Source organism: Eleutherodactylus coqui, chromosome 4, assembly GCF_035609145.1.
Source record: "Eleutherodactylus coqui strain aEleCoq1 chromosome 4, aEleCoq1.hap1, whole genome shotgun sequence".
Lineage (NCBI taxonomy): Eukaryota > Metazoa > Chordata > Amphibia > Anura > Eleutherodactylidae > Eleutherodactylus > Eleutherodactylus coqui.
This window is the reverse complement of record NC_089840.1, coordinates 126,136,927-126,151,791: the sequence shown is the minus strand read 5'-3', so window position 1 is coordinate 126,151,791 and position 14,865 is coordinate 126,136,927. Positions and strand designations below refer to the sequence as shown.

Here is a 14,865-nt window from a genome sequence, read left to right as displayed (position 1 = left end):
GCGTCCGGACCCTGCGACAACCCCCGCTGCTCCTGGGCTGCCATACGAGCGGATAAATCCTGGACCACCGGCATCAGGGCTTGCAGCTGGTTCGCGAGGGACCTGATCGCCTCCATAGAAAACAGTTTTAAAGGCCAGTTATTATGTTACGACACTCTTACCCCCCCGAGCGCCAGGTGGGGTGCCCTGAACTTAGCACACCCCACTGTCCCTGCCTACTTGCCTCGACCTGGCTAACCCCAGGCCGACAACTGGACGGCGGTCCCTACCCTGGCTAGGGACCTGGTGACTGCACTAGATGTACCTAACTAACGAGGGACAGAGTACCGACAAGGAAAGGCAGATGGAATGACCAAACAGAAAATACTAAGCACAAGGCAAAACTGGAAAAGGAAGCTGACGAGCAAACTAGGGTACTGACTGAGAAGAACTGCAGACAGGACTAACTAGGAGCTGACAGAACCAATAACTGGCGGTGAGCTCAGGTAACCGCCAGCCTTATGACTACAGGACTCCGCCCAGGGGCGGAGGGGGGAAGAGCCAACTCCGCCACTACTGCACAAGAGAGGTGGAGGCGTGCGGCCGACACCCTATGGGTGGACAGGCCCACGCCACCGCCCACCGGCCGCCCCCCATCGCCGGGGAGGCCCTGACGTCAGAGCTCCAGGACGCTGGAGCCGAAGCCGGGGCGGCGCGCGCTGACCGGGGGACCCCGCGCCGCCCTGCATGGTAGCAGTTTGCCATATTCATCTCTAACCATATCACAGTTGTCTGGAAAGAAATCCAAATGGGAATGAAGGAAGTGGATCTTTAGAGACATATTGCAGCCAAGTTTCTGATACTGCATCATCATGTCTTGTAGTAGTTCCTTGTAGTTTTCTGCCCTAACATTCCCGAGAAAGTTTGTAGACACTAGGTGAAAAGCATTCCATGCTTATTTCGCATCACTCTGTAGCAAGTTGTTGAAGAGCTCACCTTTGAAGAGCTCTCGAATCTGAGGACCCACAAAAACTCCCTCTAATCTTTGCCTCGCTGAGTCCAGGGGATTTTTCATGAAGGTATCAGAAAGCTCACGAGTCTGGTCCATGGCTTTCACAAAGTTCTTCATCAATCCAAGTATGATGTGAAGGGGTGGTAGCAGGATTTTGTGAGCCTCAACCAGAGCTGGGTGCTGGATATTTTTCTCTTGCACGGCTACATTTTTTTGTGAGCACATTCCTTCTGCAAGTAGTGCAATTCCCTTGCCTGACTATCCCACTCACATAAGAAATACATGTATTTTGTATAGCCCATGAAACTGGTCTCATTGCAGACGGAAGGTTGGAGTAGAGTATTCTCGACTGCTTTTGCTTCGTTATCCCACCAGAAAGAGGAGGAACCAAGCAGAATTAACAGACATTTGTGTGGTTGCTTGGCTCTCTCCACACCATGGGGACTGCAAATGGCATTGATGGTCTTTTGCCATTCAACCACTGTGAAAGCTGTGTTGTACATGTAGCACAGCATATATGCAGGGCCCAAGGCTGGTCTTGGTCGCCAATCTTGCATCCGAAGTAAAGATCATAGAATCATAGAGCGGTAGAGTTGGAAGAGACCTCCAGGGTCATCGGTTCCAACCCCCTGCTCAGTGCAGGATTTACTAAATCATCCCAGACAGATAATTGTCCAGCCTTTGTTTGAACACTTCCATTGAAGGAGAACTCACCACCTCCCGTGGTAACCTGTTCCACTCATTGATCACCCTCACATTCAGAAAGTTTTTTCTAAGATCTAATCTGTGCCTCTCCCCTTTCAGTTTCATCCCATTGCTTCTAGTCTTTCCTTGTGCAAATGAGAATAGGGCTGATCCCTCTGCACTGTGACAACCCTTCAGATATTTGTGGACAGCTATTGTCTCCTCTCAGTCTTCTTTTTTGCAAGCTGAACATTCCCAGATCCTTTAACTGTTCTTCATAAGACATAATTTGCAGACCGCTCACCATCTTAGTAACTCTTCTCTGAACTTGCTCCAGTTTGTCTGTCTTTTTTAAAGTGGGGTGCCCAGAACTGGACACAGTATTCTAGATGAGGTGTGACTAAGGAAGAGTAGAGGGGGATAATTACCTCACATGATCTAGACTTTATGCTTCTCTTAATACATCCCAGAATTGTGTTTGCCTTTTTGGCTGCTTCATCACATTGTTGACTCATGTTCAGTCTATGATCTATTAGTATACCCAAGCCTTTTAAAGATGATATGCCTTCACTTGAAAAGTGATACTTTTCTTCTGACTGGTAAATGTCACTTCCCCACAAATATAATAAAAAATTGTCCACGGTATTAACGCACTTTCGAGACATTAGTGTTCTGTATTGTAACTAAATGGATAAAATAATAACAGTTTTATGTAACAGTAGTTTAAACTGTATTAAGTCTGAAATATTTTAAATGCTCAACCTTTCTGACTGGGCTTTATCTAGTACACTAGTGATTAGGTGTTGATACGTATACTGGTACTGTGGGAGTTAACATGGTGTACTGGTTATGTTGGGCTCAGATGCAGTGATTGATCACATGATGGTGACATTATCACGGGTCCTGTAAGCACACGGCTGCTGTCTGGACAGTAACCGTAAGGATGTTGTTACATTCCTACTGGATACATTTACATGGTTAAACACAGAAAATGAACTACATGAAAATAAAGATACTACAGATTAGGACCTTTTTAAGCAGTAACAATTTCAGGGTTTACCAGTGTAATGATCCCGTTCAAGAATTATCTTCAGACAAAGAGACTACTTAAACACAGCTCACAGTTCTAGCATCTAATCACCATTGGGGGGTAATAGGCTGAACTAGGACTATATGTCTTTTTCGGTCTAACATAACATGTTCTGTGCACTCGGCAACAAGATATATATTGCAAGCTTACGCATATTAAAATATCTTTGCACGCAATTTTCCTTAGATGGTGTGCCTGTGGCTGCAGGAAGGTGCCATGCTATACGCTACCTATGTTGTCTTACGGTTAGGGATCACTAAGCTACAGTGTTTTTCACTACCCTGTGGGATTACATCTCAGAGTTCCATCGCAAGTGCCGAAAATGGCATTGAGACTGAATTCCCAAATGGAACAATTCATTCTCATTATTCCTATGGACACCAATTTGGTGTCCATTGGACAGGGGTTCTATTAATTTCTGCTATATTTGGAGTATAGAATAGCGTTGTGCACTCATTTTAAAGTGGTCACTACCCCTTTGACATTCACTACACTGGTTGACACTTCCACGGTGTTGGAATCTGTGTCACATTTTAGAAATGACACTGCAGAAAGTACATCTCCTTAGATGCTGCCATCTGGATTTGACCAGCTTCGATTCACTCAATAATCCTAACCCCCATAAAATATTCAATATGTGTTTGCCAAGCCAGATTTCTGTGGTCACAATCAATGTCATTTGAAGAAAAAGCACACACTGGACCCCATTAGGTAGCTATGACAGATATGGCCATCTCAGTGTTGAGTGACCTTTTAATTGGTTATAGTTTTGAGCTCAACACATGGTTGTTGGGGATGGAACAGGGTGAAGTTGTAATAAAGTATTTCTCCAGCATTCAGAATGTTAACTCCCCCCAAGCAGTCATATTGAATGTGGAAAAACCCTCCCGAAAATATCGCTTCATTATTATAGATTGAATTTACGTCTCATATAAGTATATTTTGTGCAGAACTTGCATTAAGTGCATTTTTAACCCCATAATGACATAACTAATTTTAACCTTCAATCGGGAAAAATTGTGGTGACATTAGTGCTCCCCCGCGTTGGAATATCGCTTGCCATATTCTGTCCTGCCCGTGGACACTCAGCCTAAGTCGTTCCCCTTTTGTATTCTAGTGGTCATAACGCTCTTGTTTTTTCATCTATGTAGCTGGATGACATCTTGTGTTTTGCAGGAGGTGGGGATACCAAATATGTGTAGGGCTTTTTTGTTCTTTTCAATATTTAAAGTCTTGTGAAAGGGGGAAAAAAACTTTTTTCTGTAAAAACATTTAGATACCACAGTAAGCAATGACTGTGGTATCTGCGGAGTTAAATGATGTAGAGAAGGGATTAGATGAGCAAGACCTCATTTTTCACTCCTATGGTTAAAAACCAATATGTGACAATCAGAGAGCAAATATTATCTCAGTTTGATGGGGCATAATAACATGAACAAAGATTCAGGTCACCCCCCTCACCTGGGACAGAGAGCTATACAGGGGAATGACATATCTTCTCTGCTGCCGCTGGTCCACCTTCCTTCTCTGCTCTGCACTGCATACTGAAAAATGACAGCTGTAAATCCAGTATTCCCAACCCCACTTCAAACGGCTGTAGGTCTGGTTCTGTAAGAGCTACCAACATACTCATAGTGTCATTATTAAAGCTTTAAAATTATATGAAAAGCATGTCTGTAGCTCTGATAGAACTAGAGCTACAACCGTTTGAAGTAAAATGAACTCAGTTTATTCCAAACTGTAATGTCTTTTTCCTGCAGAAGGAACTGAGCGTGTCCTAATTTTCAAAAATTGTACGTGATCAGTTTAAGTGTATAATTTATCACTTCTTAATGTCCAGTTCGTAGCTAAAATGCTTCTGGAAGCCATTCTCACATCCAGTCCTTTCACTGCTTTTTATCTCCTTCTTGCATGATGTCCTGTACTTTGGACACATGGTTATCTCCCAAACCCGGTATTATAGGATGTCACCTGCGTCTTCTCTCTCCATTATCTCCGTTGCTCACTGGACCTTTCCCTCCATCTCTGTCTCCCAGCTTGTTTCCCTTGCTGGGCAGTAGATCTGTGCAGTCTAGTAGCAGACTTGGTTTGCTTGTCAAGACTGTAATTACAGCTGTACTTTACACCTTGTAATAGAGGGGCATGCAGACAGGAGTAAATAGAACCAATGTCTGTGAAAGGAGAGAGGAATCGTGGAAATTGAAATCATGTTGGAATACAGAAATAGCAATTGCCAACACGGCCTCAGAAAGCTTGCTAAAACACTAAAGTTAAAGGGAACCTGTCATCAAGATTTTATGACTCAAACTGCCAACAGTCCGCTCATGATCACGTTCTACACATCACAGACGTGTTTGTATGAACTAGAAACTAGATTGTGAGGTTAACATCTTACTTGTATAACTTAGCGCCCTTTATGCATATGTCCCATTTCGAGTCACGGCGGTGGGCCACTACATCTCCAAGGCACCGTGTCATATCTTTCTACACATCTTCTTCATTCACCTCTTCCTGTCATCGCAAGTTGTGGTGAAACCCTGTGCCTTCCTGTGTGGCCTGCTGACCCCAGCACAAACACATGCGCATTTAGTCAAGTTGTCTACACCTAGACTTCCCTGGTACATTGCGCATCGGCCAGAAACCAGATTTGACAGAAATGGCTGTTGTCAACTGCCAAGAAGAAGCAGGCATTTGGTGAAGATGGCATGTAGAAGGTTATGACATTATGACTCAAAGCTCTAGTGGCTCACCACCGTGTCGGGGCATTTGCCTACAGGGCGCCAAATTATAAAAGTTAATTTTTAGCCTCACAATCCAGTTTCTGTTGTATACAAGGACATGTCTGTAATGTATAAAATGTGATTGGGGAACCCTTTTATTTTTGCGTACATGTACAGTACTGTATGAATGTTTTAGGCAGGTGAGGAAAAAATACAGCAAAATAAGAATAAAAAAAAAAAAATAGAAGTTGTCTGACTCTAAATTCATTCTGCAGCAGGACAACAACCACAAACATAAAACCACTGTAATTATCCCTCCACGCCCCATGGCATACATTTACATTCTGGGTGAGCGGGGTCTGTATGGAGTGGAAATAGGAGCCAATCTTGCTGTCTTTAACAGCTGACAACCGCCTGCAACCGTTGCAATCAGCATTCAGGCTGATCGCAGCTGTTAACCCTTTAAATGCAACTGCCAATTCTGACAGTTGCATTTAAATGTCCCGACCGGTGTTACGAGTTCCCAAATGGACCCCTACTATAAGATGGCGAGATGCCGTTCAATTACCATGACAGCCTGGAGCCTTCTAAAGGCTCCCAGGGCTGCCATGACTGATTGCCTATCAAGACATGCCTGTGGCACATCCTGTGATAGACTGCCTGTCAAAACGCGATATAATATAGTTTGGTATTGGGTTATACTGTATGAGCAATCAAATGATCACAAGTTCAATACCTCTATAGGGAGTTAAAAAATTTAAAAATGTGTAAGAAAAACTATTAGGAAAAATAAAAGATAAGTTAAAAAAAAATCATTTTCTAATATTTATAATAAAAAATGAAAAACAGAAAACCCCAAACAGATTTTTGGTATTGCTGGATCCATAAAAGTCAGATCTATCAAAGTAAGGCTGGCTGTCCATGGGCGCCGCCCAGGAGCAGGAGCCGCCGCCGAATATCCGCCGGTCAGCCCTATCTAATAGATAGGCTGACCGCGAGCGGAGAATTACAATGATTCTCCGCTCGTGGACACGGGGCCGGTGCTTTCCATAGCAATGCTATGGAAAGCTTCAGTCTACTCCAGCCTTCGTGATTCGCCGGCGATTTACCGCTGGCGAATTCACAATCATGGACAGGGGGCCTAACATTATTTATCCTGCACAGTGAAAGTGGGGGGGATAAACAAAAAAATGGGGGAAAAAAGGGTATATTATTAAGGGGTTAACAACTATCTTCACGGTAAAGAACAACAATGGGCCCTGGAAGTGAGGATATGGTCCCAGAGAGTCCTGATCTCCACATCAAGTCCGTCTGGGATTACATGTAGGGATAGAGGGATTTGAGGAAGCTACATCCACAGTTCTGTGGTTAGTTCTCGATGATGTTTGGAATAACTTTATCAAGTTCCTTCAAATATTTGTGCGCAAGTGTACCTAGGGCGCTTTTACAAGGAACGATTATTGTTAAAACAAGCGAAAGTGAACAAATCATTCTGTCTACATGCGAGCTAACACCTAATGATGAAGGATAATCGTTCAATATTCATTCGTCATTCATTTCATGCAGGCATAAAAATCATCATTGGCTCGTTTGCTTATCGTTCGGTCCTTCGCATTCACCTATACAGCAAATGTGAAAGACTGAGTGATTCTGAACAATTTGGGCTTGAACGAGCCAACTATGCACGTCTAAACAGGCTGCCAGAGAGCGAACAAGTTAGGTGACATCACTTGTTTGTTCAAGCTCATCTGAAAGGTCTCGAATATGAAATATATTGAGAATTCTAATCATGGAGAACTAGGAGTACAATTAGATTGCAACAACACTATGGCAAATGGAAAACAGTTTTGTGTCTGTTGCAATCATCAAAATCTCAATGGATTAATATAAAAAAATAGTTCTACATAACCTTTTATTGTTTCTGTGAGATTGAATCTGCAAAGCAGCAATATAATATTCTACACTGATGAGCTGTGAGCCTCCGTAATATAGGAGCAGTCTGGCTAGAAAGTCTCAGCTCTGAGTTTTCATATACAGCCGCTCCATAAAGACAATCAGCAGCAGTACCCACAGCTTCAGCATACTGTTCATACGTCCAGGTAGTTCTGGATTTTGGGACTGCCTTTTAAACAGAATGATGAAAAGGCAAAACTTATTTCAATTTACATTAAACTGGTGCTTTTTAACAGTCTTCTGGATGTTCCCAGTATGAACTGGGGAAGGGTTTACATTGTTTTGCAATTTAAGGTTAAAAAGCACTGTTTCCATTTCTTGCTCCCAAACAACATCTTGATGGTCTGTACTTCTTTGAACTGTTTTATTGTAAAAAAAAAAAAAAAAAAAAAAATTATGTTTGTACAAAATATACAAGAAACTTACTTTTTCAGTGCGGTGTAGCATTAATAACAATCATTTTTGAAGCTCTTTTGCTTTTTTTTTTTTTCTCTCTTAAGATCAACCTTTATCTCAAAATGGAAAAGAAGCCAAACAAGAAGGAACAGCTCAGTATTGTGAACAACGTCCTAAAACTGTCTTCCAAACTTATCAAGGTACTTAAAATCTGATCCTGTAACATATTGCTGGGAACCACCAATTGCTTCTGCCTCGACAGAGCTTCATAATAGACAATGGATTGTTTTGCTTTCAGTGTGCTTCATCGATTTCTGCTCCTCGCGTGGAGCGGATTACCAACACAGGTTATTAATAAAAACTTAGAAGTGTATTCTGATTTTTGAAGATTTGCTACACAACAGTAATACCCCTGTAAAGGGTTATTGTGGAGATGGTGGATTTTTTAGTTTTCACCCATGCATTTGACAAGTGAACACTGATAAATTGATGTGTGTCCACCACCCTGACCTGATTTCAAGAACAAGGGTCCCGTCTGCTCAACTTTACAAGCACTGCTGGATCACTGCTCTAACCGTTGTGATATCACATTGAATGGAGCACTGGCTGGGCATACGCGGTACCACTCCATTCATTTTCCTACGGCTAACAGAAATAGCCCTCTTGGCATCACACCATGCCCTTCTTTCCGCTCCTTCTCCCATAGCTACAGGCCTGTTAAACAACCACCATTGCTCTACAAATGTGTCCATTGCAGTTTCCTCTTCCTGCACTCTTGCCTGGTTATGCGAAATGTGTTGCTCAGAAAAAAGTATCTCCAATATTAATTCAGTGGCAGTCATGTATTGATGATCAGAACCAGTCAGAACTAGCGGTACTTTAGTACAAGTTAGGCCACAGCCCCTAGCAAGTCATTAAAACTGTCCAAAATTGTCTAAGATGACTTAGCAAATGTGGCACAAAGCATTTAAGACAGTTTTCTGGTGTAATTTACTTTGAATAGTAAATAAGCCCCATAGTGTCTCTTCCATGTGCCTTCAATGGTTGAACCCGCTGTTGTACCATGCGATTCGAAATCTGATGCCAGTACTAAAGCATGATACAGCATAACTCTGGGCCCCAATCCAAAACCTGTAGCAGGGCCCCCAACTATACTGCTTAATTCATAGCACTGGGCTCCCTATATGGAGGAGAGAGGCCTTATGGGCCCCCTAAGTCTTCTGGGCCTGAGTGCAACCACATCCCTTATAGTTAAGCGCCTGAATTACAGCCTCCTAATAAATGCAGCCCCCCAATAATGCAGAGCCGAGGCATCATACCACTTGTATTGGCATAGTGGGGGGGTCAACAATAAAAATAAAACTAATGAAAATTACAATACACATGTAGGTATAGTGTACCCCCCCCCTAACGCAAGTCCGATTCTGAATTCTCATGTATATACAGATCAGATATCTAAATAGCTCTAGTCTGCTTGTTTATTAGCGGATTGCCAGCACCTTTGCATGGGGCAATGCGTTGGTGGATAAACATTCTTTTCCTGATTATCGGCCTCTCGAAAAGGGCCTCTAGTTTTCTTGACCTTGAAAGTCCGCTTTTATGATTCTTACTTGGTAGAGTTGATTTTAAAGTAGGATTTAAAGCATCAAAAAAGTGCTTTGTTCATTGGCACCTGGTAAGACAATGAGTAGGAATAAGCATAGTTTTATACTGCTCATTTCAAAGTACATGAAAACATTAAAGATTTTTTCGGCCTTTTTGACCTCCTACAGTTCTACATAATAGTGGACTAGACTATGAAAGAGAAATAAAATCTCCCCTGTTGTTCTGCAGGTAGACTAATGAAAGTGGCAGATAGGTGAAAGTAAAAGTCATCGATTGATGAAAGGCTGAATAAATTGGACGCAATAACCACGTACCACTTTGCTCATAGCAGTATATTATAGTCTGGCTATTAGCAGCATATGGCTGGTAGCCTTGAAATGGAATAACTCATTTTCAAGCTTTTCAAATTTCAAGCTATGTGCTTTTTTTTGAAGCTCATTGCTCATTGTTCCAATTCATGTAAAATGGAAAAAAATGATTTTGCCAATAGGGTTGATTAACAGTATCCCACCATTATATGTATACAGTTCACTTACAGACTTATGAATCACCGTGGTTATAGACTACTAATTAATCCTATGTATTCCGATCTTGCAGTCATACAGTATATTACTCCCTTCACCGATGGTCTTGCAAACCTACAAACATAGATGAGTTAGAAGTAAAATATGACCGCATGCAGGATCAGACTACACAAAAAGTTTGTTTGTAGTCTGTAACCATGGTGACACATTGGTCTACATACTACCTGTATGCACAAAACGGTTGCATATTTTACATAAAAAGTGTTTCCAACTTGCTGTATTTCTATTTGTAGATGCATTGAATCAATTTAAATTTGTATACAAAAAGTGCACAAAGCTTTTAATCATATAATCGCCAAATGGTGAAACTGCTGTCTTTTCTTAACAAGACAGTTCTGGCAATAATGACATAGTATTTTGTTTCCTGTGAGCAAAACCTAATCTCTACTATTAAATATACAGTTTGCTACCAGAAGGGGGCATTGTTGTAGTTTTGCTGATGCACTGTCAATGCCTAAAGCTTTAAAAAAAAAAAAGCCATTCTAGCAAAGCAGAAATAAATGCGGTTTCCTTATTTGGCCAGAAATTGGTACGCAAATCCAAATGCATGGTTCAGAACCCAGGGAGCGTGCCAAATTAGTACAAATTTAAACAGTACCCACCGTACACAGGCACCTGCACCAAGAGAGTTCAGGTAATTCACTTCCAGCCACAACGGGTGAGTAAACATCCCTAAAACATGCATATTGTTATGTATTATGCATTCTCTGCACTGCCACAAATAGTCTACTTATAGATTGGCGCCTATTTATAGTGAGCTTGCTCTTTAAGGCTATATATTTTTTAATTAAACGGAAGGATAATATTTCGTCTTGCATGATGTATTAAAATACAATATTCATAATACACTTCAAACATGGAGTTGATTCAGTCATTTTCTTGTAAAGTGGATAAAACATGGCTTCCTGCCAAGGTTTTTCTACACCAATAAATTAGATTCTGAGTTTCTGTGAAGTGGAAATGGCTTCATTTGGGTACATTCTGTACAGAGTTCTGTAGAGCCTAGTTGCTGATTGTAGCAAAATATACTGAGAGAATGGCAACATGCAAACCGTATTCTTTATTAACCAGTCACTAATTTTATAATTGTCTGCTACTTTTTAGGAAATTGATACCCCTTTCAGGCTCTATGGACTTGCAATGAACCCTCTGATATACAATATAAGCCGTGTGGTCATTCTTTCTGCAGTGTCTGGTGTTGTGAGCGACCTTCTGGGATTCAACATTCGGGTGAGTGCAGTATAAAGATCTCACGGCTACTATGTGCATTATTGATTATTAACATGTTTGACATAAATATAAATATGAAGCAGCTCCCACGCAAGAAAAGATGGAAAGCAATCTAAGGGTTGCTTGTCTTTGAATGAACTTCAGCCTCGGTACTTTTATGTTGGAACACTCATTCATATGAATTTGTTAGTGCAATATTCGCTAGTTGGTATGTTTTCAGGTGGCCAAATTCAAAGAGTTAATACTTGAGGAAGCTTAAAAATCACACACAGCACTGAATGTGATGGGAAGTTGTCTGATTTAATATTAATTCAGCAGAAGTATTTATACAAAGACATTTGAAACCAGGCAAGAAGACGCCTCACTTGTAAATATGTATAATTTATTATAATTAATTTATTATCATTGGTTATTAAAAACTCAGCAAGTGCAGTGACGTCTCTTTAGAGGAAGGACTTCTCTCAGACTGATTGAAGCTGGTTCTCATGAGACCTCAGTAAATGGCCTTGGAAAACAGCCTTACATTCCTGTGAGTGTTTTCTATTATAATATCTGAATATGTGCTAAGACAGAGAAATGGAAAAGAAAAGCAGGTTACAAGATGGAGAATAGAAAATATTATGGCTTCCCTAACAACTTGACATTGATACCCTAATATGTTCGAATGATGTAAGGACAATACATACCTCACCAAACCTCAGGCTAACATTTCTTCTAGACACATTATGGGTAAAAGGAATAGCATATGACGAGTATATGCAAAAACTTCACGATTGATGGCAGTCTGACTGCTGGCAACCCTACAGTCCCGAAATTGAATGAACCATGACTCTTTTGGCACTTTATCTGCTAAGAGAATTCTCATCTCTAGAATACATTGGCCAGTGTGCTGGTAAAATGCAACAATCCCTTCCTCTTACACTGCCAAGAGTGGTGCAATTTAGCGATAAAAACAAATGGAAGTTGGTATAAATAGAGAGGCAACTGGTGCAAATTTTTGGCGCAAATCCAATTAAATGCATAGGGGTTTTTCTTGGATCTTGCCCATTTTTTATTCTAGGACGATTCGCTAATTACCTTATATTAACAGATGATGTAGACGAACATTTTTAGAGCGAAACATATTTCTGAATGCCAACTCATGCAAATTTGGTGCATTTAGTAGAGTTATGTGGAAATTGGTGAATTTTGTGGCACAACAAACTACATGGATAGGGGTTTTTTTTCATGCCCACATTTGACTATTAAAATCAGTAATTAGACTGCTGGCTAATTTTTTTTATATTAGGACATAAAGCAGAATTCAATTTGTTGTCTCAAAACATATTTTGGAATAGAAATTAGCACATTTTTGGTGCACGTGGCACTACTGTGCAAAAATGGGCATTTTGTTTTACTTTTAGCATGGCATAAATTGTGCCAAATTTACAAGTCTGTCCATCATTTTTATAAATTTGGCACGATTTAAGTCTGCTGAGTTCTAAAAAGAGTTGGTGAAATATACGACAATATTCATAAAGAAGGACCACAGAGTTCTAAGAAAAAGCGCCTCTGTTTCTTTTATTTACTGAGAATACATGTATTTAATAAAATAGACACGTCAGGCCAGCTAACAAATCTTCTTTAAGAAAGACTTTTTAATTAGTCATAGATATGGCGCGGTCGCCGTTTCATGTTGAGGCACGAGCCGGAGTCACAAAGTAAAATACATTTTAACACATTTTCACGTTTTGCTGAGATATGTTCAGACTTCTGTCTTATTGTATAACTATGTCATAGGCAGCTCATATAGTACCGTGCTTGGCTAAAATTGCTTGTTTTCCCACCTTTATCCTTTCTAGCTGTGGAAAATTAAACCATGACCTTCTGCTCTGGAGAAACACATCTATGCAGACGCACAAATTGAAATTTTGTGATTCATGGTTTCCATAGGCAAGTCTGAACAGCTCGGCATTGCATCCCATGCAAGCTTTGCATGAACAAGAATCAGTGAGATTTCAAGAAAATTTGTATTTCCTTCTAAGATGGCAAAGACTGTCAATGTGCCTTCCTAATTCATGTGCGCCAAATTACTTTTGCTAGTAGGATGGGTTTACGTTTTGTGTAGAAAATGAGATGAAAATATATATTTATTGAAATTTTTAATGGATGATTTTTTTATGAATATTAAATGATGTATTGTTTAATATGGTCAACAGAAAGTTATTACTGGCATTAGTTTTTACATGGGATTATTTGCAAATGTTTGAATCAATTAATACAAATTTTAGAAGGGTCTTGATCAAAGTGATATGAAGGGTAGAACCTGGAAATGCAACTATTAACCATACTTCCTAAACAGGTTCACATTTGAAGTCATGACCACTACTATCCAGGATCTGAATGTCTCTCTGTGCTTCATCTATGGATTATGTACAAGGTTATCTATAGTAGCTTATTGTGTTGTTAAAGTACAGTAGCTTAACAGGCTCAGACTGTCCCACAGGTGAATTCCCGGTATGCCATGAGCCAGGGTAGCCCCCCATCACTTGCACACAATATCTGCACATATTGGATGAATGTGAGTCTTTCAATTCCTGACCACTGCATTTTCTATATACTTCATGGGGGAGAAGGCTACATGCAAATGCAACTACCTTTCTATTGAAGTATATGGAGAATGCACCAGCAAGCAATTTGTGAATGGGGTTCAGGTAATATTTACATGTAGCCATACAGTGGGTCCCCAGACACGGCTTATCAACGTCTTACAGGAAGTGCATCTAAACAAACCATTCCCTTTTCTCAACTGTAGTCCAAGATCGCTGTTCTGGGACATAATTCTAATAGACTATGAGTCACAGCACTATATATGAAATAATAGTTGAGTCAATTTGAGCTCCCTACCAGTTACATGAACAAACCTGAGATCAGACATGCAGTAAAGCAGCTCTCTCCCTTAACTGCACCGAGCACTACTCAAAAAAGCATTGCATTCAGTCATTCGGCTTCATGTACTACAAATAAAGAAGAAAAACTTTTATGTCAACGTGCAAAGAAATAGAAATCCCTGTACTAGTGATCACTAATCTCGTACTGCATAAGCTTCATTAGTCATCTAGCAGAGAAGTGCAGGAATACTGTTTTGTTGGAGCACCGTATTTCGGCAACGCACCGACGCCTTCATCTGACTTATACAAGAGCAAGGCAAAAAATGACAGGATATTTAAAAGCCATGGGATTAGCAGCGGATGATGTCATAGTTGTCATGTGATCAAGTCAGGTGACCCCATAGGACTTTAGAATAAAAAAACATAAACCATTAAAATACAAGAAATCAAAGTTACAGCCAATCAATAACCAAGCACAGTAAATTTATGACGCTTAGTCCTGGGCTTTAATCCCCGACGATTCTAAAAAATACGGTGCAGGATTAAAGCTCCTGCGATGTAACAAGTGCAGGTTGGGTTCTCAACTCTTTGTCACAACTGAGGACTGAGAGTAGAAGGTAGAAGCATTTTTTAACTGCTTCTGCCTTCTCCTTTACTTGCTAGATAGTGCTCAATGAGCGTTATATAGTGAAGAGAGAAGGCGGAAGGGTTACTTCCGCTATTTGACTCGGCGATCATGTGA

General features: G+C 40.6%; 1 protein-coding gene across 3 annotated transcripts in view; it reads left to right on the top strand.

Moving 5' to 3' along the window:
• Window positions 1-13,429, top strand: part of PHTF1 (putative homeodomain transcription factor 1) — a 126,415-nt gene extending 112,986 nt beyond the window's left edge. For all 3 annotated transcript variants that reach the window (XM_066600065.1, XM_066600064.1, XM_066600067.1), the window contains 3 exons: window positions 7,939-8,034; window positions 11,128-11,253; window positions 13,095-13,429. In XM_066600065.1, coding sequence (XP_066456162.1) covers window positions 7,939-8,034; window positions 11,128-11,253; window positions 13,095-13,115 — 243 coding nt within the window. In that variant the 3' untranslated portion in view covers window positions 13,116-13,429. The remainder of the gene's footprint in view (window positions 1-7,938; window positions 8,035-11,127; window positions 11,254-13,094) is intronic.
• The last annotated feature ends 1,436 nt before the right edge of the window (window positions 13,430-14,865 follow it).